This window comes from Citrus sinensis, chromosome 5 (assembly GCF_022201045.2).
Source record: "Citrus sinensis cultivar Valencia sweet orange chromosome 5, DVS_A1.0, whole genome shotgun sequence".
Taxonomy (NCBI): domain Eukaryota; kingdom Viridiplantae; phylum Streptophyta; class Magnoliopsida; order Sapindales; family Rutaceae; genus Citrus; species Citrus sinensis.
The window spans coordinates 36,821,902-36,847,567 of record NC_068560.1 but is presented as its reverse complement, the minus strand read 5'-3'; the positions used below and the strand labels follow the sequence as shown (position 1 = coordinate 36,847,567).

The following is a 25,666-nucleotide window of genomic DNA, read 5'->3' as shown; positions in this document are numbered from 1 at the left end:
TCATTCTGAACAGCGTCAGCTAAAATAAAAAAAAAAATGGGTAAACTCGCATACAATTTATAAATAACACAATCCAATTAATCGTACTTTCGATAAACTCGCATAGAATTTATAAATAACACAATCCAAATCCATCTCTAAGAGAGAATTCACTTCCTCAGGACACTGAAATTTCAGTAGCATTCAAGTTGGAAACATCAAATTATCAAGCCTATTTGTTTTGTCAGTTGCCGGTGCCATTGCTGCCGTTCCCAGCCCACCATTGAGCTCTTCTGATATCCCTGGCTCTCTTCCATTTCTGAACGTTTCTCAGTCTGACATACATCTTTCGAAGTCGATTGAGCTTCTGAGATTGGTCAGTGATGATGGTTGCAGTCGAGGGGTTCTCACTGAAGATCACCTCATACCCATCACGGTAAGAGTCTAATCCTTCGGTAAAAAGTTGCCAGAACATGCCACCAACAGCTGCACCGCCACTCCTGGCTGACAAATAAATTGCCGAGTAGACCGTATCAAACAGCTGGTCCCTTTGGTTGGCACCAGAGGTTTTCAAAGATTTTCCAAACTCCGCTAAGAGAATTGGCTTCCGAAGAATGTCCTGTGCATCTTGGATATGATTGTCGAGCCAATTGTTCAAGAATGAAGTTTGGCTTTCATCACTGGAGCTGGGAAGCCTGCACATCAAGCAATTGTCTTATCTTTAAGCAAAGGTGGTGATATCAATGTGGCAATCTTTTAAGAGAGAATTTTCTGCTGATAAATTACCATTGATCTGGATAAGAATGAAGTGTAGCAAAATCAATGCCGGGAATTTGATTGTTTGCAATGAAATCTGTTCCTACTTGAAAATTTGGATTGTATTGCTGCTTCTCAGATGACGATGGTCCATAGAACCCTTCTAAACCAGCTTCTAATAAGTGATTTCCATCAATTGATTTTACATAAGAAGCCATCTCTGTAATCCAAGCCTGTAGTACAATCACAACCAAATCAAACCAAGTGATTGTTTTATTCTAGTTAATATTATGGGAGCTTATAGAACCAAAGTTGTGAAGTAGGTAAAGACTAGTTGAGTAATTAAAATGACCTGCTATGTACAAAAGTCAAATTTCACTTTTATAGCTCATAGGTGAGGGATTATAGCAGGCCAGGCTAGCTGAACCTATCATATACATAATTAAATTTACAGGTAACAGAACCACCAACTCCATTTTCAATGAACATTGAACAAGATTGGTAACGGAGCTGAAAAAGGAAATTGAGGTAGCGTGACAAATAATTATGGCAGAAATTTGCAAAGCCAATAGTGGAACAAAATGCAACTATCAAATCAAAAGAGATGGTGAAGTTGCTCTGCTCTGAGTCTGACCTGAATGGTTTTTCCCGATGGATCTGCATAACATCTTGGCTCATTCATAAGCTCCCAAGCCATAATCGTTGGTTCATCTTTGTAAGCAACTCCGGTCACAGTGTTTATTCTCGTAAGAACAGTCTGTTACGCCAGATTTTTTTTTTTTTGAAAAAAAAAAGAAACAAACTCAAAAGTTTAATAGAAAAATTTGATCTCGGACCAGATCAATGTCGTATGAAGAAAAATAAAACAACAAACGGCAAGAACAGGACTGATGAGTGCGAGGGGTTAAAAGTGATCACCTTGATATGATTCTTGTAGTATTGCTTCACCACAGAGTTGGTAAAGAAGTCATCATCACTTGAAATAGACTGCCCCTGACCTCTTGCCCAATTCACATACTGCTTCTTCCCTCCAAATTGATCATAATTATTCACCATACTCAGTACTAGCTTAATCCCATATTTCCTTGCTTCAGATATTACAAAATCCAATCCCTTGGAGACACAAAATGAAACAAAAATCATCAAAAAATAAATTAAGATAATAATAAACAAACTGAAAGAAAACAGAAATATAAAAATTTGTCACCTGGAACATTTGCTCGTTATATGACCCTGGAGAGTACTGCAGGGGGCTGTCACCACCATCACTAAAAGCCCAAGTTCTTGCCATTGAGAGGCCATGCTCTTTTGCTTGTTGAAACACGGAAGAAACTTTGTCTTTCAGATATGGATTAGCCCCAGTGTTCATGAGCCAGTAAGCATTGAATCCATTTGCATAAAATGGACTTCCATTTAACATTAGGTGCACTCCTTTGGCTGTGATGAACCCATCATCTGCTTTCACTTGGATCAACAAAAAGATGAAGAAAACCAGACTCCACTTCTTGATCATTTCTTTCTTCTTCTTCTTTTTTGCTCCCTTTTTTCCTCTCTTCTTCTTCCCACAAACAAACTAACAAAGATTTTCAGATGCTTAGCTTGTGTAGGCTTGTATAAATGGCTGTACTTTTTAACTTATTTAACTACAAGAATAGTAAATGTAGATAGGTGATGCTGCTTCGATGGTAGTTTCTTTATTTTCCATTCGTTTATTGCCCAATATTTGGTGCATGGGGGTGACTACTTTCGGTAAGGAGCATTGAAATGCCAAATTTGGCCTTGCTTTTGTGGTTCGAATGCATTACTCCAGCTATAGTATAGGGGTCTTATTGTCTAAGTACAATAAACAGGGACACAAAAGCTAACGCATTTACAACATGGCTGTCCATATCACCGTTGCAATCCAGATTCTCCCTGCAGGGTGAAAAAAAAAAGAGAAGGAAAATGGGATGAGGTAGAATATAATTTAAAGTTTTTACTTTAAGCCGCAAAAGCACTGTAGAAACAACATAGGTATAAGTAATTTTTTCACGACAATTTAAGTTCGTATTTTTTATTATTATTATTATTTTTTTTTTTCCCCGAGAGAGACTAAATAAGTTCGTATTGATCTGAACGTGAAGGCATATTTTTTGGTTCTGGGGTGCACAGACCGACAGCATCATAGCATTCTGTGTTTAGTTCTTCAACAAAGAAATTGAAATTACTATTATTACTCTTCTGTCGGGACTCAGGACTCAGGACTCGGAGGGGGATAAATTTGCCCACATTCCCATAACATTTTCTTTTTCCTTTTCCAAGGTGAGAGTGCAAATATCTGAGTACGGATAAATTTTAGTATATATCTATTGCATTATAATTAATTAATACATACATGACATGAATAATTGAGTTTAATACAATAACTATTTATATGATAGTTTACAAAATAAATATACACATATCATGATATTATTTATTGTTATATGACTGATATAGTACAACAGATGTATTCTAAAATTTCCCATGCGTATGACTCTGTGAGTGGAACATTTTTTTCTAATTTAGAACAGATTTTTGGGCTGAATTTTAAATGAGCTATATGATTACATGTTTTGACAAACTTCTAATTTGTAATATTAATAGGGTATGATTATATTTTTATAAAAGAAAATAGGGCAGCTGCACACGACAATATGAAGTTTCAATTTTAAATTGTAACATACAAGAAAGTAAAGCGAGCTAAAAGCCTTAAATCATTCCAATATTTAGCGCACATCACGGCGAAACATTAGATTAGAGGTAAGGTTTCATTTGGGATGTGACTATGTGAAGCAATTTCCTCGGAATACGCTGAGGATTCAACACATTTGCATTGAAAATGAGTAGGGATGGCAAAATCATCCACGGGACCCATGGAACCCCACCTTAAATGAGGAAAATTTTTAATAATTTTTTGGGAATGGTATGGGGAGTGGGGGAAAAATAATCCCCAATTTGTTAACAGGGTGGGGTTTGGTATTGCACTCCCCACCCCACCCCCACCCCAATCCCCATTATATATAAATATGTTTTTAATTCTTATTTAATAATTATTATTTTATCAACTATAATGTTAATTAATAATTTTTTTTTAATTTTTATGTAATATAAATAGAATATGAATAAAAGAAAACACTACAATATTTTTTAACTTTAAAACATTATTATATTTTTTTTCTCTTTTAAGGAGCTGCTCTCTTTAAATATTTTTCACTTTTAATATTATTTTAAGATATTGTTTCAAATTTTTAGAGATTTTTTAAAAAAATTTCAATATTTTATAATATCGTAATGATTTTATTTTAAGTCTCTAATTTTTCATTTACTAAAATCATATTTTTATATCAACTATAAAATAAGTAAATGGGGAATGAGGTGGGGATGGGGGAATCATTCTCCACGTGGAGATTTCCCATCCCCAACCCACTAAATTTATTAGAAAATGAGGTGGAAAATAGAGGTAAAAATTTTTAATAGGGTGGGAAATAGGGTAAGCATTCCCACCCCCACCCCGCTCCATTGCCATCCCTAAAAATGAGAAACGAAGCTTGAGAAAGAAGCCTTCTGATTTGAGCAATAGTGATCCAATAGCATCAGGTTGTTCCACGTGGAAGTCTCATGTAAGCTACGTTGGCATTGCCTTTTGTTTCTTATTAATGGAGACAAACCTAAGATTCAAAAGTGCAATGCGAAGTGAGAACCCAACAAAGCAAAGAATAAAGAGGAAGCTTGGAGAGCGCATAGACCACCACAAGTAAACCAACAAATGATTCAGATATGAGAGTTAGGAGGACCACAAAAAAGAATAGATATAACTGCATAAAAAAAATGGAAAATACATATATAAATGATAGGTACCACGTCAATGAACTCTAGTTTAAACCTACCTATTAAGATGTAAAATGTGTTGGGTACATTTTAGAGGACATAATTTAAGTTACATATGTTTATTTTAGACGTATAATATATAGTTTAGAAATTTGAGATGAGACGGACAAAAAAATATGTATATCACTCTAAAAAAATGTCTATTTTAGTGCTGCACTTGTTGCACTAAAAGATAATTTCAGTGTGATTGTCTTTTAGTGTTACATGTGTGTGCACTCTAATTCAAAAGTGAGTCAACTTTATTATTAGTTCAACTTTTACTTACTCTTGTGTGGGGTTGAGACGGGGTTTAGAGTGAATTCTCTTTGTTATTACTTTTAGACACTGTCTATTTGGTTTTGAATTTGGATAATTATAACTTAGAAAGATATAACGCTAAAGTATTTTATAAACATTAGTTGTTGACGTTTGACTTGTATGATGAAAAACAAATAACGTTGTTACTATTTTTGTCACAATTATTATTTAAAAGTCATATTTACTATATATTATTAATTTTTATATATTAATTACAACATTTTCACTAACTTAGAAATTATAAAATTTTAATATTAAATAGGACCTTATATGTCAAAAATAAATTTTAACCCTAAAAAGAAGTCATAAAAAAAACTTGAAAAAGGTAAGTGATGCCACATGGCCGAAAAGAAAAATGTAGAGTAGCGTCAAAATCCTCTCCGAGTGCTCGCTTAAAAGAAAAACCATAAATTTATAAAAATTAGACCAAAATTAAGATACTACCAACCCATTAAATACAGACATAATTTCAAGTGTGACTATGGTATATCAGTTGCACCCTTTATTTGGACTCTTTTTTTTTTTTTGTTGTTATTGAATATTGATAATAATTTTTTCATCATTGATAATAAGTTTTTCCTTGTACATACAGTTTATCAATTTTTGACATGTGTATAACGAAATATTATTACATATAATTTTGATATAGTGGCTATGAACGAAAAAATTGTTACGGTTGCACGTTGCAACTGATGCACCGTAGCAAGACCCCCTTCCATGTGCATATATGATAAATTAATAAAAATAAATAATCTGTCTTTAAAAAAAAAAGAAAGAAAAAAATTGCAACCAGTCACGGAAAGCCCGGCTCCACTGTCACATATATTTGTTGCCATAGATGTTGTCAAGACTGAAGAGCGAAGGAGTCATATGATTCTCAGTTTGCAATGCAACAGCTTGTTTATTGTCATTCATTTTCGGCCACTGATCTCTTAATATAAACAGTGACCCTGAAAGTAATATTTATCTTTTCTTGATGATGACAGATAAGCAATGCCATACGCACCGACGCGTTTAGCGTAATTTGTGCCAATTGTTGTAATCTTTAAAGGACGGCCAAAGGGTGTCGGGTGGGTCTCATGCATGCTATGCCATGTCTCCTCCTTTTAACGACAACGCGTAATTCAATTGATTTTAATTTCATGCTTGCACATACGACGTTTACTGCATTGCCATCTGTTTCTGAATCGGACTGCCTTCAATTGATTTGAATTATTGAGATTTGAGAAGGATACGTTTCTTTAGCTGACCACATTGATCTTGTATACTGAATGAGATAGATTTATTATTATTATTTTTTTTACCCCAACCCAACGACCCAGAAATATTGAAGATGAGACAGCTGAAACCTGAGACCCTGACTCTGGAAGCACTGTTTTCTTTTGATTTGGGGGCCATGGTGTCATTATCATGTCTCGTTAATTCACAAGTTCACCATTAATTGCTCAATGTCTGTCACCGTGAGAGGGCGGAGTTACAAGAATTAACAACCGGCTCAGGCGATTAACAACTGTATACAACGGACGTTGATCTATTCTTTTGGACTTATAGAGTATAGACTAGTGAATAACAATCGCTCGTCTAAAGGGTTTTGGGTTTGGGTTTGGAAAGTAAACTGTGTGAGCTGAGCTTTTAACACCCCTTAAAATTCTTATGGAACCCCTTTCAAATATTTTTGTTTTAATACCAAAAGTACCCCTGCTGTATTAAACCTCATCTGCTGCTGTTCATAGATTTGTTCTCTACCCTTACCAAGACCAAAATTTTTGAAGTTAGTATATTAATGATTTTGTAAAGAAAATGAAAGAAACAAAGTTATCTCAACTGAAAAGCAGCGATTCAAAATTTTCAAGTCACAGTAACTAGTATTTATCAAAATTTTCGAATCATAATAACAAATATTTATCACAAACACTTTAATATTGTAACTTAAACGTTACAGTTCTCTAATCTCAATACTAAGTATGTTTTTACAATATAAGTTTGAATCAATTTTTTTTAGTTTTCACTTCTATAGCCTAATAATCATTGATTCAATACTCAACAAAAGATAAGTTTAATATTGAATTATTGTCTACTCAACTAACTTGTACACTTATCTCTTATCTACATTAATTTGAGAGATAATCTCACAAGTAAATGATAGAACTACAAATTATTTTTGATAATTTAATGTGGCATAATCATTTTGGTTAGATGAACAAAAATATTCTTAAACGGCATCGATATTTACGAAAAGTTTGTGAATAATACAAACTCTCTTTGATTCAATAGCTCGCTCTTTTATCTAGCTCTTCCGCAAGTTTTGCAAGTAAGGCCTTATTCTTTTTGTTATTAAGATCGAAGGACTGAACTTCCGATGTGATCAGAATCATGATTGAGCGTTCATAAGAATGACAAGTAAAGGAAATTGGGTTGTTGTGCTTCATAATAATAAAGGACGTTTGTGTTAGAATTAGTGGGGAAACGAGTTTGGAATTTACGTGTGCTGCAAGATTTTCTCCCTAATAGTAACACAAGCAACCCAAAAGTAGGCCCAAGTCATATACCGTCCGTCGAGGGTCAAATATTTTCGGCATGTGGGCAGATGACAACTACCACGCACGTGCAAAAACGGTCAGTTGATCACGTGGAGGGTAATTGGAGCTAAAAGGGGGCGTGTTAGTCTGTTAGATGAAACTACAACATCTACTATTATATACATAAACAAGCCCGGCAACGAATGAACTTCAACTGCAAGAGTTTCGAAATTCCTTGATCAAACATTTAGTATCAGTAGTCCGAATTTTTTTTTTTTTTAAAAAAAAGGTCATGGGCTCTATAGCTGAGACTGTGTGCGTGACTGGCGCTTCTGGGTTTATCGGTTCATGGCTCATCATGAGATTGCTCGAGCGTGGCTATGCTGTTCGTGCTACTGTTCGCGATCCTGGTCTGGTTCATTTGCTGATCTTAATTAATTTTTGTTAAACATTATCATAAATTTGCAAGTTCAACAGAATTTTAAAATGACTGTGGGCTATACGACAGATAACAAAAAGAAAGTGAAACATTTGCTGGAGTTGCCGAAGGCAAGCACTCACCTGACTTTATGGAAAGCCGATTTAGCCGAAGAGGGAAACTTTGATGAAGCGATTCGAGGCTGCACTGGAGTTTTTCATCTGGCCACGCCTATGGACTTTGAGTCCAAGGATCCTGAGGTATCGGTATCATCGTTACTCTTTAGTCTTTAGTTTCTTTTGAATAATACCAATAAATATTTATCCCGTTCATCGCAGATTTTTTTTTTTTTTTTTTTAATATTGAATGAAATGGACTCAACTCAAAATGAAGAACAGCCGCATAACATTGATCCCTGCCTATTTATACATTAAAAAAGAATGAAATGTGCGGAATTGGGTTTCACAAAGAATCACGATTAAGGAACAATGCTAGGTGCTGAGCATTTTGCAAAAATATAAAATTGATAATTATTGTGTTGTTAACCCTTCACAGAATGAAGTGATAAGGCCGACAATAAATGGGATGGTAAGCATCATGAGAGCGTGTAAAAATGCGAAGACTGTGAGGAGGTTAGTGTTCACATCATCAGCGGGAACTTTGGATGTTGAGGAGCACCGAAAGCCAGTTTATGATGAAACCTCCTGGAGTGACTTGGATTTTGTTCGGTCTGTTAAGATGACTGGATGGGTTAGTGTTACGTTAGTTCCGTTAATTGCAAGCTCCGTCTCTTTAGTTTCTCTAACATTCCTGTAACCTGTTACACTTTCAATTAATTTATCAGTTTCTTGATGCGACCAGATGTATTTTGTGTCCAAGACACTGGCAGAGCAAGCTGCGTGGAAGTTTGCTGAAGAAAATAACATTGATTTTATCAGTATAATCCCAAGTCTTGTTGTTGGTCCATTCCTTACGTCGTCAATGCCACCCAGTCTCATAACTGCACTCTCGCCCATTACAAGTTCGTTGATCTGTGCCCGCCCTTGCTTTATTCTGTTTCTTATTAGTTAGTACTGCTGCATAAGTCTTCAGCAAATAAATATGTAAAGACTAGAATCTGATGTTTTTTCCTTTTTCAAATTCGTAACTAAATGCAGGAAATGAAGCGCATTATCCAATTATAAAGCAAGGCCAATTTGTGCATTTGGATGATCTCTGCAGTGCTCATATATTTTTGTTTGAGCATCCTAACGCGAAGGGCCGCTACATTTGCTCTTCTCACCCGGCAACCATTCTTGAGCTTGCAAAATTCCTCAGGGAAAAATACCCCGAATTCAATGTGCCCACAGAGTAAGCCCTGCATTAAAATTCGGTGTCTTACTACAATTTTCATTTGCTGGATTAACTAAACTAACTGTTGTTGCTTAGGTTCGAAGATGTTGATGAGAATATGAAAAATATGCTCTTCTCTTCTAAGAAGCTGACAGATTTGGGATTTAAGTTCAAGTACAGCCTAGATGACATGTTCACAGGTGCTGTGGATACTTGCAGAGCCAAGGGATTGCTTCCTCTTCTTTGTGAAAATCATGTCAGCGAAGTATCCATATAAATGTGCGATTTTGTGGGTGCTGAACTTTATCGGCTCACTCTGTGACATGTAAAAGTTCTATCTTCCTTGTTTCAGCAACTATTTAAGAAGTGTGCCTTATTTTCGTTTTCGCTTTTGTTACTAGAAATGAAAATTAACGCAGGTAGAATTATTGTGTTACACCCCCACCATTTTTTAATACAATCACGCGTAAACTTATTAAATTTAAAAATACTCATTAAAGCATTATGTACTTATAGTGGCATGCAACTGTTTAGTGGATTGATGACGTGGTGGCATCAACAACACCTTAGATTTTCTCATAGTTTGATCCTGAGTGATGAGAGAATAAGAGCCCAATTCAACGTGGATGCGCCTCACGCAAATTTACCGTTGTTGTTAAATGACATCGCCAGTGGGTTAATAACAAGGAAGGTAAGTGTGTAATAAATGAAATATCAAACATGCCATCTCACCTGATTATTAATTTTCACTGAAGGGGTGTCAAAAAAGCTCGCCTGAATCGGACAAAACCCGGACCGCATACACAAAAAATGAATTCGAGTTTAAAAGTCTTAAACTTAGACATTTTCGGACCTGGGTCCGGGCTCAACACTAAGAACCCAGACCCGATTTTTTAATAAATTTTTTTTAAAAAGAAAATATAAATATATTATATATTATATATAAATATATAATTATGAATTTATAATATGTTGAATGTTATTTAGATTTATTTTATGATTGTTGTGTTGTTAAATTTAATTTCTTTTTATATAAATTGAATGAGTTTATGTTAGAAATTGGATGAATTTGGGTATTAGAAAGTAAATTGAAATAATTTTTATTTATTATTTGTGTAAAATTTGCATTCTTAGTATGTTATATATTTGTATTTGACTATTTTCTTTTTTAAAGCTTGAGATTGAATGTATTGTTCTTATTAATAGTTTTTAATTTACATAATTAAAATTAAAATTAACAAAAATTATGATTTACAAAATTAAGAATTTTAATAATTATTATTAATAAAAATTTATATTTCAAATATATATTTTTATTAATTTTATAATTAAAACTTATAATTCTTTAAATAATGATAAAATCATAATTTAAAACCATTTATTCTTGATATAAGACAAAATAAAAACATAAATTAAATTTTTATTTCGATTCCTTACCCCCTCTAAGTAAACAACGTTACGTAACTAGAGAGTAACTAATATTCCACAGCGAGCGGTCCCCACAGCAGGGGCATTTACGTCAACTGGGCCTTACTAATTAATTAGTTTAGCCCCCAAAACAACAAGAGTCTAGTCTCAACTCTCAAAGGAAGAAGGGGCTTGTTACCAGTTCCCACCAAAATCAATGGCGGCGATTTCAAGTTGCTGTACATATCGATCGGGCAAAATGCCTCTATCCGCTTCTTCTTCTTCTTCTTTCTCCGGAAAGTTTCTCCCGAAACAATCGCGATTTCCTGCCACGTCGGCGTCTGCTGCCCTGACATTTCCGGTCCTCCGAAGAAGCATCACGTGCCAGGCATCCTCGGCCACGTCAGCTCCTAATTCCATCCACGGCAAACGTCTGTCTTCACTTTCGATTTTTAATGTGCTTTATTTCATGCATCTTTAAGTGCTCTTGTTCTTAATTACAAATTCAATGTGAGGTCTGTAGATGGTTCCTTCAAATGTTGAGTCGCTACGAAATTAGGGATTATAATTTGGTGTGATATTTAACTGGCACTGATCATATGAGTGATAATTTTTATGATTATCTCTTTACATAATCATAAAAAGTATGATTTGAAAAATGAACGTTTGTAGTCATGACTATGGATTTGTTTGTCAAATGAGTGGCGAACTCTGATTTATAGAAAATTATTCTTCTTGAAGGTTGTAAACGAAAAATTATAATCCCTTTTCAGATTGGATATTGCAAGTTCAAAACATCAAACGCTAATAAACATTCACATCATAGCATTTCTCAATGGAAATGCAAATGTTGTAACCAAAGAACTGGTGAACAACCCTACAACTAATTTGTCTTCTTTATTTTACAGCAAAAGCAGAGCAGACGGATTTTCTGCACATCAGCGATTTTGACAAAGCTACCATAATGAAGATTTTAGACCGAGCTGCTGAGGTCAAGGCACTACTTAAGTCAGGGGATAGGTCATTTTTGCCGTTTAAAGGGAAGACAATGTCTATGATCTTTGCAAAGCCATCCATGAGAACTCGGGTTTCATTTGAAACAGGGTTTTCCTTGTTGGGAGGCCATGCTATATACTTAGGACCTGATGATATCCAGATGGGAAAGAGAGAGGAAACACGTGACGCTGCTCGTGTTCTATGTCGCTACAATGATATTATTATGGCACGTGTTTTTGGTCATCAGGTACGCTGGTGAGTTTCTTATGTCAGGGTCAGTATTGTTGTATGCTTGATTAAAGATGTTAAACAAATGAAACAATTTAAGAAAATAAGTCTATGTATACTGTCATCTCACAATTGCTTGTGAAGTTTCTTGTTCTTGTTTCTTACGATCATGTTGCCCAAGACATCCAATGTCAATGTCCAGATTTAATTTCTTGATGTTTATCTTGGTCAACCTCCTTGGCATAGATCCCTGGTTCTCACCCACTTTAGGTTCAATGGGAGCTCCGTGAACTAGCAAATTCTTGACAATGAATTGACTACCAAGTGTGCCTAGTTATCTTTTACCGAGCTTTGATATCTCAGCTTGATTCTGATTTTGAGTATTATCTTAATTTTAACATCTAAGTTTTATAGAGCACAGTCTAGTTAATGATTCAACAATTTTACATTTTCTGTTGCAGGACATTCTTGATCTCGCTAAATTTGCAACTGTACCAGTTATCAATGGCTTGACAGACTACAACCATCCTTGCCAAATAATGGCTGATGCCCTCACCATTATTGAACACGTTGGTCGTCTGGAAGGAACCAAGGTTTGCCCATCATTCAGCCAGTTTCATTTTATTTTTACTTTATATATTTACATTTTTTTTGCCTGTAATCTTGTGACAGCCATGGCTAAATATTTGGTTGTACCACAGTCTAACTGTTTTGATCTCCGTTGCAAAATTCAGGTTGTCTATGTTGGAGATGGAAATAACGTAGTGCACTCTTGGCTTTTGATGGCATCAGTTATTCCTTTCCACTTTGTTTGTGCCTGCCCCAAAGGTTTTGAACCAGATAAAGAAACAGTTGAAAAGGCACGAAAAGCAGGAATTAGCAAGATTGAAATTACAAATGACCCAAAAGAAGTTGTTCAAGGTGCTGATGTTGTGTACTCAGATGTGTGGGCCAGTATGGGGCAAAAAGAGGAGGCTGCATACCGCAAACAAGCATTTCAAGGCTTTCAGGTAATTTGCTGGCATAACTTATTATTTCAGTAAGTCGATTGTGCATATGTTACACTGAAATAATGTATACCTCAGTGTATCTCAGAGCTGCTATATTCATAAGATATTGCCGTGGCCTGCTGTCTCGCAAAATCTCTGCAATATTATTTGGTACTGATGGATACCATCCAAGCTGTTCTTGGTTGATAATGATGCCCTGAAATTTTGGCTTATGATTTTTTGCAGGTGGATGAATTTCTCATGAAGTTGGCTGGCCCTAAAGCTTATTTCATGCATTGTTTGCCGGCTGAGAGGGGAGTTGAGGTTACTGAGGGTGTTATTGAAGCTCCTTATTCTATTGTCTTCCCACAAGCAGAGAATCGTATGCATGCACAGAATGCTATTATGCTTCATGCGCTTGGGTTATAATCGTGTCAAATCCCTTGACTAGAGCCCACAGAATGGAAGCCATTCAATCTGCGACTGTCTTAGACGTTAGATTTACAATTTCGTATTCAATTGAGTTAAAAATTTGTGGGTTGAGCCGTTTTCTTTATCCAGCTTAAGATGTCCTCTTTTCGCAGTTTAAGATTGCAGACATTTGGTCTTGGGTTGATGTTTTTATTTTAACTTTTTTTTGGGGATAAGGTCTTGGTTTGAAGTTGAATCATGACATTATTTTCCTGGACTTTATCGTATTACCTAACAAACACGGATTAAAACTTTTATCGCATTACCTAACATACACTGGTGGTAGGAATTGTTAAAGCTTACTTCCGACTCGTAATCAGAATAAAGTTAAATACAAATAATGTTCTAAGAGTACAGAAAATGTTTTGTTACGTACAAATGGGTCTGAAAAGAATGGTTGGTGAAGCTTCGATTCCTACTTTTAGTTACAGGATACGGTAATAACCTAAGAAAATGCTTGGCTGAAGGAAACCTGTTTATCGTTCCTCTGCATTGAATCTGTTCCAAGCCTCCTGCAGCCAACAAAATAATGAGATTCAGGGGACCATGATCAAGAATGAAAGAGAAGGGAGCCTCTAAACACAGAAAAAGTAATGGCCCAATAAGATACGGACCGAGTGTTGTAAAACCCAATTGCAGTATCGTATATTAATGGTGACTGAGACTCTCAACCGTTAAGATTACTTTCTCATTTTAATAAACACTATTATTTGAATTATATAGAGCAGTATTATCATCACCAGGCTAAGACCCAATCAATTTGCTAGTATATCATTTAGAAACCAATTAATTGTCATGAGATCCCAAGTTCCTTTAGAAACTAATTATACCAAATTTATAAAATGCTAATTTAAAAAAGAAAGAAAGTTGCACAACACACCTTTAGAAGATCAAAAACCTTTTCACATGTGTACTTCTGCTGTATACTTGCACCTCGCTGCTGTAACTTGTCGGGATGAACAACAAGTGTGGCCTTCTTGTATGCTTTCTTCACAGCAGCAGTTGCTATAAGATCTGTTAGTGGAATTGGCTGCCAACCACTATCAGGCCCAAGGATCTGCAAGTGTAAAAAACCAGTTAATACCAAGTGCGGGAGAGCAGTTATGCAAAATTTATCTCATTGGAAGGTAACATCTCTTTATAAAGAAATTGTGACTGGGAAGGAGGGGACCAGTAGTGGCAGATAAAGATCAGCTGATCTATGATAATTCACATGAATAGAGCTATACACCCTTTTGTTATCTGATTTCTGGTATTACAATGTTTTCTAGTAGCATGAAGGCAGGTGTTAATAGTTGGTCTCATCTTATCACTTTAGAATTTTTCTTGGATGCAAAACCATAAGTCAATCTAGGGTCTAGTCCAGACTATCTACATATAATACTAAAACTTGATTTCTGGAAGCAATGAGAAGCATGAAGACAGAAATTCATGAAGAAACATGCTCAGTACGGTCACACATACATATTGTAGCGTTGAAAGCAGCGCACGCAAGTTTCCAGCCTTCCCACGTGACCACCTTTTGACATCAGCATCTAGAGCTTCTGCTAATCTCTGTCAAGGATAAAAGAGTAAGAACAGTAAGAACAATATTTCAAGCCCTTATTGAATTGCAGAAAATTTCCACCAGCATATTTGCTTTATTTTTACATTTCTCTCAGCTTGTTCTTTCTGAGCAAGTAGATCACGCATGTTCTTCTCTGCAAGAGCTTTTGCCTGAAAGAGACCATAAAGAAGCATGAAGCAACCTTTACAAGTTGAAAAAGTTCATAACCTCACATCACCAAAATGAAGAGGCATACCGCGCGCTCTGCTATCCGCTGATGACTCTCCAACCTAGCTTTATGTCTTTGAACTGGTTCACCATTAACTCCATCAAATTTCTCTGTGGAATGAGGAACTACATGAATACCAACAAAATTGTTCCAGTAAAGCAGTAAGAGCAGTCTAATCTCCTCGATAAAACAATAATGATATTAAATGCCATTGTTACCATCATGACTAGAATAATTAGAAGATCTTGAACCTTTGGTAGGACCTGAGCGCTTGGACAGTGAATCCTGCAGGAGATTCTTTGAATTATTAATTTGCATGCCACTAAACATAAGAATAGTAAAGACTAACAAGGGGTGGAAAAACTCACATTGGAAGCAGAGCCATTTCTCATTCCATTTTCTCTGTAAGGACCAGAGGATTTTACAGCCTGATTTCTTCCCTTGGAGGCAGCCTTATCAGAGATTGCTTTTTCTAGGGCACGCATCCTGGCCTCTGCAGTTGCCCTCTCCACAGCAGCACGCTCAGCTTTAAGTCTGGCTTCCACGGAAGTTTTATCTGTTGATGACTTGTGATTCACCTCTCCAGAAGCCTTCTCTAACATTTCTCTGGCCTCAGTCATTGCCCTTCGACGTGCTTCCGCATTAGCTTTCTGTACAGCAACCCTTTCTGCCTTTTCTCGGGCTTCAGTAAATGCCCTTTCACGAGCTTCACGAATGGCACGTTCCACAGCTATTCTCTCCTTCTCTCTTTCTATTTCCTTCTCTTTTGCAAGATCTATTTTCTCCACCCATTCCTTCTGTAGCTCCACTTCTTTCTGCATGGTTCCTTCAACTTCCATCCCTTCGGTTTTCAGGGATTCAGAATGATTCTCCTCGTACTGCTCCGTACTTTGGCTTGTTTGGGTATTCTGTGTCATTTCTGTGCTTTCCATATTCTCCCCATTGTCAACCAACCTCTCCTGATTGGAAGATTCAGAGTCACTCTCATCTTTTCCCAGATTAATTGAACCTTCAACCTCCTCGGCATCCTCAAATTTTTCTTCTGATTCTGAAGCCAGCTCTTCAACACCCATACCAGATACTCCTACATTTAACCCAATATATTCAAAAGCCTGAGCCTCAGTTGCATCTTTCACTTGCTTCTCTATCACATCATGTTCAAATAAAACTTGAGCAATATCAGCTGTTTCAACCTCAAATATCCCTTCTTCTTCCTGGTCATTTGCCAAATCAACTACGATTGCTTCTGTTTCCATCTCTTTATATTCAGATGAAGCTTGAATTCCTTCCATAACCCTGCCGCTCTCTTCATGGGAGGGTACCTCCAGACATTCATTATTTACATCATCTATGGAAGCTTCCAGGGTCTCACTTTGAATTTCAATTTTATCCTGCGTATATATATCATAAGCTGCCTCAAGATTGTTCTTGAAGTGGTCACAAGCCTCTTGGGTTACTTTCATTTTCACATCTTCTTCTCTCTGATCAATCTCTGTTTGTAAATTTTCAGTTTCCCCCACTTCACAACTCTCTCTTAGTCTCTTTTCAATTTCTCCCATCTGATTAGCCTGTTTAAGCATTGGCTCATTTTCTTCAGCCTCTAAAAGCCTCTCTTTTGCTCCTAACCCTACATGCTCTTCCAATTTCTTCCCACTTTGTTCCACGCTAAGGAATTCATTAATTCTCACCTTAACAGTTTCCTGCTCCAGAGCTTCAGCAGATGTCTTCTCAGCACCTTCTCTACCATTGACGCCTTCTTGTTCTTCGTCATTTACTTCCAACCCGCAACCTTCTTTTTGTTGCTTCTCAGATTCTACATTGTCACAAGTTACTCCACTTCTTTTCCCATTTTCTTCATAATCAGAAGTTTCTGATAGTTCTGCCCCATTCTCTTCCCTCTCAAGAACATCTTCAGATCTGATAACAGTTTCTTTTTGCTCAAGTACCTCTTTCTGTTTCTTCTCATTTTCCAACCACACCTGCTCATCTTTTAACAACCTAATCTTCATATGCTCATTGTCTTTCAGTTCTTGCATCAATAGCTTATTCTCATTTGCATTAGGTGCCCAAAGCCTTCTCTGTTTCTTTTGATGAGCTTCTACCCCGAGGGTTGCTTTAAATGTCACCTCTTTTTCTTCCTGCAGCACAGCAACCATCGGTTTCATTCTACCTTCTTCCTGCTCCTCCAGTAGGATTTTCAGCTTAGTTTCATTTGCGTTCCGTTCCCACTGCTTTCTCTGTTTCTTTTCACAAGCTTCTACTCCATGGACTGCTTTAAATGTCACCTCTTTTTCATCCTGAAGCCCAGTGACCAATAATTTCTTTCCATATTCTCCCTGATCATGGGCCCCTTGACCTGACTTCTGTTCGTAGGCACCTTCTTTAAACTCGCAAGCTCCTTGCACTGTGTTCAACTTCTTCTCAACCTCTTCCTGAGTGAAATTCCTCTCAACCTCCTCCTGAATGTGAGGCTCTTCAAAAGCTTTAAAGTTCTCACTATTTTCATCTGGCTGCTCAAACATTTTCATAGTCAAAATTCTCTCTTTCAATTCAAAATTTTTTGCTGATTGCACCTTTGTCTCGATGCCTTCCCCTTTGTCTGCTTTCAAATCCTTCATCTCTTCTTGCCCATGATCCATTAGTGTTGAATTATGTTTGTCCCCTTGTGTTCCAGCTGGAGCTTCTATGGCAACAAAAAGATCATCCCTTTCTCTGAAGTCTGGGGGAATTTCGCCTGCCTTCTTTGCATTTTGCATTCTTGAGCTGCCAAAAACTTGCATTGGAGCATCATCTTTTGCACATTTCCGCCGCACCTCCTCACTGAATTTGTTTGTTTTATCTGTCAACTTACCTTCTCTTCTCTCCTCAGTCTTTGGACCATCATTAAATCTCATTTTCACATGATCTTGAAGACCATCCTTTTTCCTTTCCATTATTTCTTTTGCCATTTTTATCCTTGCTTGGGCCTCCTCTATTGCCTTTAGCACAGCAGCTGCAGAGGCAGCAGCAACTGAATTTGTGTCTACTTCCTCTTCAAAATAAGGTGGTGAGCAAAATCCAGCAGCATCTTCAAAAGAATTACTCTTGGAAGCCCGCATCTTCGAACCCATTGATGTGTTGAAAGCCCCCCTGTTATTGCCATAGCTGTCTGACAGACTTGAAGGCAGTGGCACTTTTGAAGGGTGAGTCCTAGGGCCAGATTCACATTCTTCAAATAACATATCATTTGAACTGGATCTACTGTGATTGTATTTGCTTTGGAATTTAACACCATCTCTAGAACCCTGTTTCCTAGCACCACCGGGTGAAGGGACTGGTGAAGCTTTCCTGCTATGTTTGCCTTCCCTTAACTCCCCGCTGAAGTTATTATTAAGATGAGTTCCATTTAATGCTGATGACAATGGCTTGTCACCCTCAGTCATCCGGGAGGGAGAAAATCCATCGATTAAACAAGTATAGCCTGGAACAGCATGGAGCTGAGTTACATGTGTTGTCCCAGTTGTCTCATTTCTTCTTTCTTGGTTGGCTTTATGATAAGACATTTTGAACTCCTTCACACCATCAATTGACTGGTAAGAAGCTTCACGAGGCAAAACTTTATTTTCCACTGAAAAGTTAGGGGGATATGATCCTGTCTCAGCTGCAGTCCTAATTAAAAAAAAAAAGAAGAAAAAAAATATATATATATATATATATCAAATGCAGGAAAAAGGCACATCAATTTACTAGTTTTTGTAACTAAAAAACGGCTTAGCAGGAAGCACTTTCCTGTCAAGCATTAAACAGCCTACTAAGTTCTCATTTTTATGAAAAAGACACCATTTTCCATCACCAGTTGAAGAACCCCCCCCCCCCCCCACCAAAAAAAATCACACTAACATGAAGAGGGAAATTAAGCAACTAACTCACCGAGCTTCTTGAACAAAACTGTCTTTTTTCTTTGATTTACCAGAGAGCTCCTCATGGGAAACTGCAAAATCAAATTCTCGAAAACCGCCAAAAATCTTCGAGTAATCAAGCTTGGAGCTTTTAACATCAACCGTAATCTTTCTCTCATTCAGCTCAGGAACATCAAGGACCGGAATCGAAGAACTACGTGAGCCACCAAATATCTCACCGTAGTCTTCCTCTATATAAGAGGCAACCTTCATTGGACCACTGAAAACGCCGTCGTAAATACTCGTTCCACTGAAGCTGTGGCTATGCCTCTTCGTGAACTTCTTAGAGAACGAAGCAGAGGAGACTTTCTGGTATTCCATATTAAGTTTTTTTTTTTTTTTTTGGGTTATATTCTCTTTCTTCTCTTCAAATGTGTTCTTTCTTTTCTGTCCTTTCCTTTCCTTTGCAGGAGTCAAGGACACGGAGGAGAGAAGAAGAAAAGTCTGAGAAACTGAGAGAGGAGAAATTGGAGATACAAAACCAAAAAATAATAATTTTTATTTTGTTTTTATATGAGTAGTGTTCCAGAGTACGGTAGTAAAAAGGGTGAATCAGCGATTTGACGCTAGCGGTTAAACGGATCTGCCGATGAGTGACCGGCGAAGCCGGTGACCGTGAGATATGAGCTTTGGCTTTGGCCATCGCCTTTATCGAACGGGCAAAAAAAAAAAAAATCGGCTTCTCTGCTGTCGTTTCGCTGTATGTTTTTTCATGTCCAAGCTGTCACCAATCAGCGATGCCGACGCGGCTGCCTTCCAGGGGTAGTTTAGGCAGTTCGCGGCATCGTGTAGGAAGTACGGATGGTTGTAATTGGTGAGTCAGCGTTTCAAAGTTACAGCTGTGGGCTTAGTGCCGTTGCTAGTTGCTACGATACGCCACACGTGAAGGGGTGAAGCGACACTACCCTTTTTCTGAAATGGGACGGTAACATTTGGAGTACGTAAAAAAAATTGTTTTAAGGAAAGACACAGTTAGTTTATTATTAATATGAAACAGACCCCTAACTTGCATCTCCTAATAAATGACTTATTAGGGAGAAATGCTCAACTAGGAAAAATATTAGGGACCCGCCGTGGGTGGACAAGTAGTTGAACTTGGTCAATTTCAGTCTTCTTTCTATAAGCTATGCCTGTGTGGGCCTTACATGATTATATTATACATACATGAATGAATTGGATTTGTGATATCGTGCTAGTTTGATGGAAAGGACTTTGAAGCACTCGGCAGCAGCAGTACCATCAGATATCTTACTTGTAATGATTTCCGAATTAGATTATAACTGGCTCCAGTTGGGTGAAGTTTGAAGCTGTCATTTGACAAAGTTCAAAAAGAATATATTATATTTCTCTCGTTTCCTTTTTTTTTTTTGTTTTTGATGATTATAGCTAGGGATTGTCTAAAGCAAAGGATTTGGAGCTGGAGGGGCCTTCGTGGTTGATTATTAAGTAAAAGTAAGGAATTATGCATGGCTTTTACTCTTTGTCGTGATCATTAGTGTCTTTGTCTCAATTATTTTTTTATTGGAGAAAACTTTTATTTGAGGGACACAACGTTCCCCTCCTTTAGATTCTCCTTTGATTAGGTCCCACAAAATTATAGCTGCACGTCTTTCCCGGCTTCCCTAGCTATATATTATTCTACTAACAAACTTAATTATTCTTGTCACAAAAAAAAAAAACTTAATTATTGAAAAATTAAATTAAAAAAATGAGCCCGATTATACATATGCTAAATGTTATATTTCTCTATAAGTACTCACAAAATATTAAGTTGCCTACTGACGATCTTTTTCGGTTTTAATTTCATGGCCTTTAGCTTTCCAGCTTTGGTGTGAGATCAACCTTTATAGAAAGCTTGGTAAATAATATGGAACAGGAAAACTTTTAACTGCAAAATATATCAAGTGTCCGTTGGAAATTAAACTACTCGTGAATCTACTAAAGCAGATTTGATCTAAGAAGACTAGCTTTTTTTTTTTTTTTGTGTGCAAAGCAATCAGAGCTCTTTTGATCTAATCTAATGACTGGTGAATCTGATCTAATAATACCCTCCAAAGCAAGCATAAAAGCAGATGGGCTAATTTATACTTGTCCTTTTGCACGACCTTTTCTTTTTCCTTTTCTCACTTCTTTAGAAGACTCACTTTTTTCTTAGTGACTACCAACGCAGCCCACTCAGCAGCCTTAACCTTCCGATGAAGCTTTCACAGCTTACCCTTTGAAGCCAGCTGACTTTCATCTAAAATTCCTGTTGTAGCTTTCGGAACAGACCATCTGCTACAAATTTTTTCACGTAGCCCGTAAAAGGAAAGCGAAATAAAGGATGATGATCTGCCCCAAACGGCCAAACCAAACCACGAAGGCAAATGCATTGAGATTGACGTAATCAACATCGTCATCACTGTTTTTTTCATAAATAGAGGAGCAGCAACATGTGCCGCTATATGTCTAGTATTTGATGCACGACTTTAATACTATTCACATAATATCAGAGGACGACATAAAAACCTTAACCAAAAAGAGTAAGATTCGGATTGAAAACCAAATTATAAAGCACTACTAGCAAGGACATATCCCATCCTATCTTGGAAATGAATGCTATTGATCTCAAAGGGAGTACGATTCATCATAATATATGGCCTAAATTGATTTGATCGAAGCCGCTAATTTTAGATACAAAACTTATATGCTTTTTTCTAAACGGGAAGGATAATTGTTTGAATAGAGGCTCGAGAGGCAGAGCTATTCAATCCCAGCATCGCCCATTAAGTAATAAAAAAACTTATAAACGTCGGGGTTAGATTCAATGACCTAAAGGCCCATCACTTCTGGGAGTCAAATTAAGGCCCATATCTTGAATCCAAAAGCCCAATTTCATGTTTAGAAGTCTTGAAGCGGATCGATTGACCACTATTTATTCAGTGCTTTAGAAATAACGTACAACCGGTTGCGCCCAATCACTCCACGCCTGAAGTAAGTGATCACACTTCCAAAACCCCCCTCCTTGGCTTGAAGAAAAAGAAAACACTTTCTACTATTATTATTATTATTATTATTATTATTATTATTAAGACGGCTTTTGGTTGCAGTAGATTTACTTGCAGCGTTTGTTTCATCGCGAAATTAATACGGCACGAAAGATTAAACCCTAAAAATGTTTAGGAACCAATACGACACCGACGTGACAACATGGAGCCCCGCGGGCCGATTATTTCAAGTGGAGTACGCGATGGAGGCCGTCAAGCAAGGCTCCGCCGCAATTGGGCTCCGATCTAAGACTCACGTGGTCTTGGGCTGCGTTAACAAGGCCAACTCCGAGCTCTCGTCTCACCAGAAGAAGATCTTCAAGGTCGACGACCACATCGGCGTCGCTATCGCCGGTCTCACCGCCGACGGCCGTGTTCTGTCTCGGTACATGCGATCCGAGTGTATTAACTACAGTTACACTTACGAGTCGCCGCTTCCTGTCGGCCGCCTTGTTGTCCAGCTCGCTGACAAGGCTCAGGTCCGTCACTTTCAAAACCATACTTTGTTTCAGTTAATGTAATTTTTTTTTTCTACTTGAACTGAGTTCGTTAAGTGAATTTAGTTTAAAATTGTGTCTGTCGAAGAAATTAGGTGTCCAGTTTAGGATTTTCCAATTTGTGAGTTAACTTTCTGGATTTTTGGAAGGTGACTGTTCAGGTTAATTGATTTAATTCGACATTTTTTTATTTTATTTGGCTGAAGTAATTGCAACGTATGTTAAACAGAAAATAATTATCGGCTGCAAATTTTTTATTTGAAGGATTTATTTTTCTAATAGATGCAGCTATAGCTATTGCTTGTGTTCATGTTTCTTCATCTATGTCAAGCACATTGTCTGTCACTGGAATTCAGGCATTCTATTTGTGATGTCACCAATTCGTTGGAGCCAAGGTTTCTGCAATTGTTTTACTTGTCATTCTTTGTGAGTTGTGATGTTCACCAGATTTTGTTAATGATTGGCAATAATAAATCAAGTTCATAACCATTGTTGTAAACGGAGGTTTAGAGGAGAGTGTAGTCATGTGCTTGTGATTGACCTTGCATAGGACAGGCTTAACCATAAATATTTCATTTGTGGTCCATGGACAACTTGCCAATGTCTTTAAGGAGTTGCTTTGGATAAAATCACTTTGTAGATTGCAGAACCCATTAATATTTGAATCTTGTCGAGGTTGAGATAATTGAGATAGACCTCTTAGAACTTTAACTTCATAATCCCAGTTGAGTTATTAGGAAAGATTTGGTATAGAAATTAAAGTTTGTTACTATAATTGAGTTGTGCTCTGGAGCTTTACCATCTTTTCGTATTAGTTTAGAATGTTTTGTAAATTGAAGTCGTGAATTACTACGTAGGTTTTTAGTTTCTCCGAATAAGCATGCACAGGATAAATTTAGTCTAGTAGATGTTTTGTTAAATTTTATTGGTTAATGAAATTTTTAATTGGGGTTGGAGGAAAGATCCCATCACACGTGCTAGTCAGCTAATTGGACATAGATACGTTGAATAATGAAAACTGTATCATGGATGCAGTTGGTAACTGAGCTTTGATAGTCCACTCTCTGTGGATTTTAAATATATTTCTCCATGTTGTTTATTTCATAATTGGCGGCCCTCTTCTCTCACAGTTCTGGTTATTGGACTTAGTTATGTTGAATTATGAAACTGTATCATGAATGCTGGTAGTAGATGAGTTTTGTTAACACCAGTCCATGTGCATTTTAAAAATATTCTATGTTGTTTATTTCATGATTGACATCTCTCTCCTCTCACTATTCTGGTTATTGGTCTTGGTTGTTTGATGATGACACTGTATCATAGCAGGCAGTAACTAAGTGAGCCTTATTAATGCCACCCTCTGTGGATTCTCTCTCTCTCTCTGTCTCTCTCTATCTATCTATCTATCTATCTCTCTTTCTTCTTTCTCCTTTCTTTTTGTATTCACCTATAATTGGCAGTTCGTGTTAGTTTTGTTTTGTATGGAGTATGTGATCGTGGTTTAATTATTATCTAGTTTTGTTTGGTTGTTACACATTAATCCTTATTTTTCCGGTTTTTCCACTTACAATTTTCTGTTTATTGCCTTATATGTGCATGTTTTTCAAATATTAGCATGTAACTGTATCAAGTTGAAACCCCTACCTTCCTGTCTCTGTACACACACATATTTTATATTGTCCTTGATTGCACTGCAAAGCCACGCTGTTAATTCAGCATAATTGCGTGCCTTGCCTCATTCTCAAAATGTTAATTGTCTGTGTATAATTTCAAATTCTGTAGAAAATTTAAATATTTGAATCAGTTGCTGAAAATTTTGTTATTCAGCTTTTAGATGTCTCAATGAAAGTCATAAAATGATGAGTGGATTGCTTTAAAGTAATGGTAAGGTTAAATTAGTTGGCATTTTTTGTTTAGTCTTAACTCTTAATGATACCATGTTTTGTTGCTTGTGTGAAGCAACTCTGTTATTTAGTATGTGCTTGGTTGCTTAATACATTCCAATCTTGTTTGAGACTTTTCAAACATTACAACAAACGAGAGCTAGAAGGGAAAAGCAACTTAACATCTGTGAATTTTCATCTGTCGTTATATGTAATACATATTTGTGTGACAGGTCTGTACCCAGCGCTCATGGAAACGGCCATATGGTGTTGGCCTGCTGGTTGCTGGCTTGGATGAAAAAGGAGCCCACCTTTATTATAACTGCCCAAGTGGGAACTATTTTGAGTATCAAGCATTTGCCATTGGGTCCCGATCTCAAGCTGCAAAGACATACTTGGAACGCAGGTTTGAGAACTTTTCAGAATCTACAAGAGAAGATCTGATCAAGGACGCTCTCATGGCAATAAGGGAAACCTTACAAGGAGAAACACTAAAGAGTTCTATTTGCACAGTTGCTGTGGTAGGAGCTGGGGAGCCATTTCATATTTTAGATCAAGAAACCGTACAAAAGTTAATTGATTCATTTGAGATTGCTGGCACTGAAGAGGGTCCTGCTGCTGCACCAGATAGTGCTGCAGAAGGAGGCAGTGCTGCAGAAGGAGGCGCAGCTTCAGAACAAGGTGCTCCAGCAGGCGAGGGTGTAGCTCCAATGGACATTTGAGGATGCAAGGACCAGAAGTCAGCTTCTTCGTCTTCGTCTTTAGATGAGGAGTTTAAGCATGTGTTTGATGGGTTCCATGGAATATGGGTTGCACTTCGGGAAATCATTCTGTTGGACAATTTATTTTTCCGCTTATGGTGCAAATTATCTTGCCTTATCAGTACAAACATTTTAATAGTATCCTTTCCTAAACTCCAAACATCTTGCTTTAACACTTTAGATACAGTGAGCGAACCCGAAAATGACATTTTGTCTTGTGTTATTTAGTTCTATTTCTGCTACATTTGGTGTTTGTTTCACTTCTGTACACATAGCTAACTGGCATAGACTGATATGAACGATTTACGTGCCAAAGGTTGCTATTGAATTTTGCATGTCATCATGAGAAACTAGATGAAGATTAGCATGCATCATTTTATCCCAAAAAAAAAAAATTACATCAATTCAAAATTAGTAATTAGTATTGTTTTTGTACGACTCAATTTCGGTTCAAACAATCAAGGATCGTGGGAAACAACTCAAAA

General features: G+C 37.0%; 5 protein-coding genes across 7 annotated transcripts; 3 read left to right on the top strand and 2 right to left on the bottom strand.

Moving 5' to 3' along the window:
• Positions 1 to 37: 37 nt before the first annotated feature.
• LOC102619294 (mannan endo-1,4-beta-mannosidase 7-like) lies at positions 38 to 2,442 on the bottom strand. Its single transcript, XM_006473472.4, has 5 exons — positions 1,943 to 2,442; positions 1,654 to 1,848; positions 1,370 to 1,492; positions 766 to 968; positions 38 to 674 (listed from the first exon to the last, which is right to left on the bottom strand). The coding sequence occupies exons 1-5, from the start codon at positions 2,246 to 2,248 to the stop codon at positions 224 to 226; spliced, it is 1,278 nt and encodes a 425-aa protein (XP_006473535.2). The 5' UTR covers positions 2,249 to 2,442; the 3' UTR covers positions 38 to 223.
• A 5,310-nt stretch (positions 2,443 to 7,752) lies between these two features.
• Positions 7,753 to 9,487, top strand: LOC102578060 (dihydroflavonol-4-reductase). The gene is made up of 6 exons (NM_001288931.1): positions 7,753 to 7,870; positions 7,969 to 8,138; positions 8,434 to 8,628; positions 8,740 to 8,899; positions 9,036 to 9,228; positions 9,307 to 9,487. Exons 1-6 carry the CDS (start codon positions 7,753 to 7,755, stop codon positions 9,485 to 9,487), a joined length of 1,017 nt encoding a protein of 338 aa, NP_001275860.1.
• Positions 9,488 to 10,767: 1,280 nt separating this feature from the next.
• Positions 10,768 to 13,518, top strand: LOC102618690 (ornithine transcarbamylase, chloroplastic). Its single transcript, XM_006473470.4, has 5 exons — positions 10,768 to 11,048; positions 11,526 to 11,860; positions 12,303 to 12,434; positions 12,576 to 12,851; positions 13,077 to 13,518. Exons 1-5 carry the CDS (start codon positions 10,835 to 10,837, stop codon positions 13,257 to 13,259), a joined length of 1,140 nt encoding a protein of 379 aa, XP_006473533.2. The 5' UTR covers positions 10,768 to 10,834; the 3' UTR covers positions 13,260 to 13,518.
• A 63-nt stretch (positions 13,519 to 13,581) lies between these two features.
• On the bottom strand, positions 13,582 to 19,599 carry LOC102618223 (auxilin-like protein 1). Of its 3 annotated transcripts, none has more exons than XM_015528865.3 (8): positions 18,986 to 19,599; positions 15,445 to 18,724; positions 15,295 to 15,361; positions 15,104 to 15,201; positions 14,952 to 15,017; positions 14,766 to 14,855; positions 14,182 to 14,358; positions 13,582 to 13,813 (listed from the first exon to the last, which is right to left on the bottom strand). In XM_015528865.3, the coding sequence occupies exons 1-8, from the start codon at positions 19,333 to 19,335 to the stop codon at positions 13,778 to 13,780; spliced, it is 4,164 nt and encodes a 1,387-aa protein (XP_015384351.2). In that variant the 5' UTR covers positions 19,336 to 19,599; the 3' UTR covers positions 13,582 to 13,777. The 3 variants fall into 3 exon arrangements, with proteins under 3 accessions (XP_015384351.2, XP_006473532.2, XP_006473531.2); XM_006473469.4 differs by having other exon boundaries at positions 15,104 to 15,186; positions 15,328 to 15,361; XM_006473468.4 differs by having other exon boundaries at positions 15,104 to 15,186; positions 18,986 to 19,598.
• A 2,365-nt stretch (positions 19,600 to 21,964) lies between these two features.
• Positions 21,965 to 25,423, top strand: LOC102617944 (proteasome subunit alpha type-1-B). Its single transcript, XM_006473467.4, has 2 exons — positions 21,965 to 22,519; positions 24,654 to 25,423. Exons 1-2 carry the CDS (start codon positions 22,169 to 22,171, stop codon positions 25,140 to 25,142), a joined length of 840 nt encoding a protein of 279 aa, XP_006473530.2. The 5' UTR covers positions 21,965 to 22,168; the 3' UTR covers positions 25,143 to 25,423.
• Positions 25,424 to 25,666: the final 243 nt, after the last annotated feature.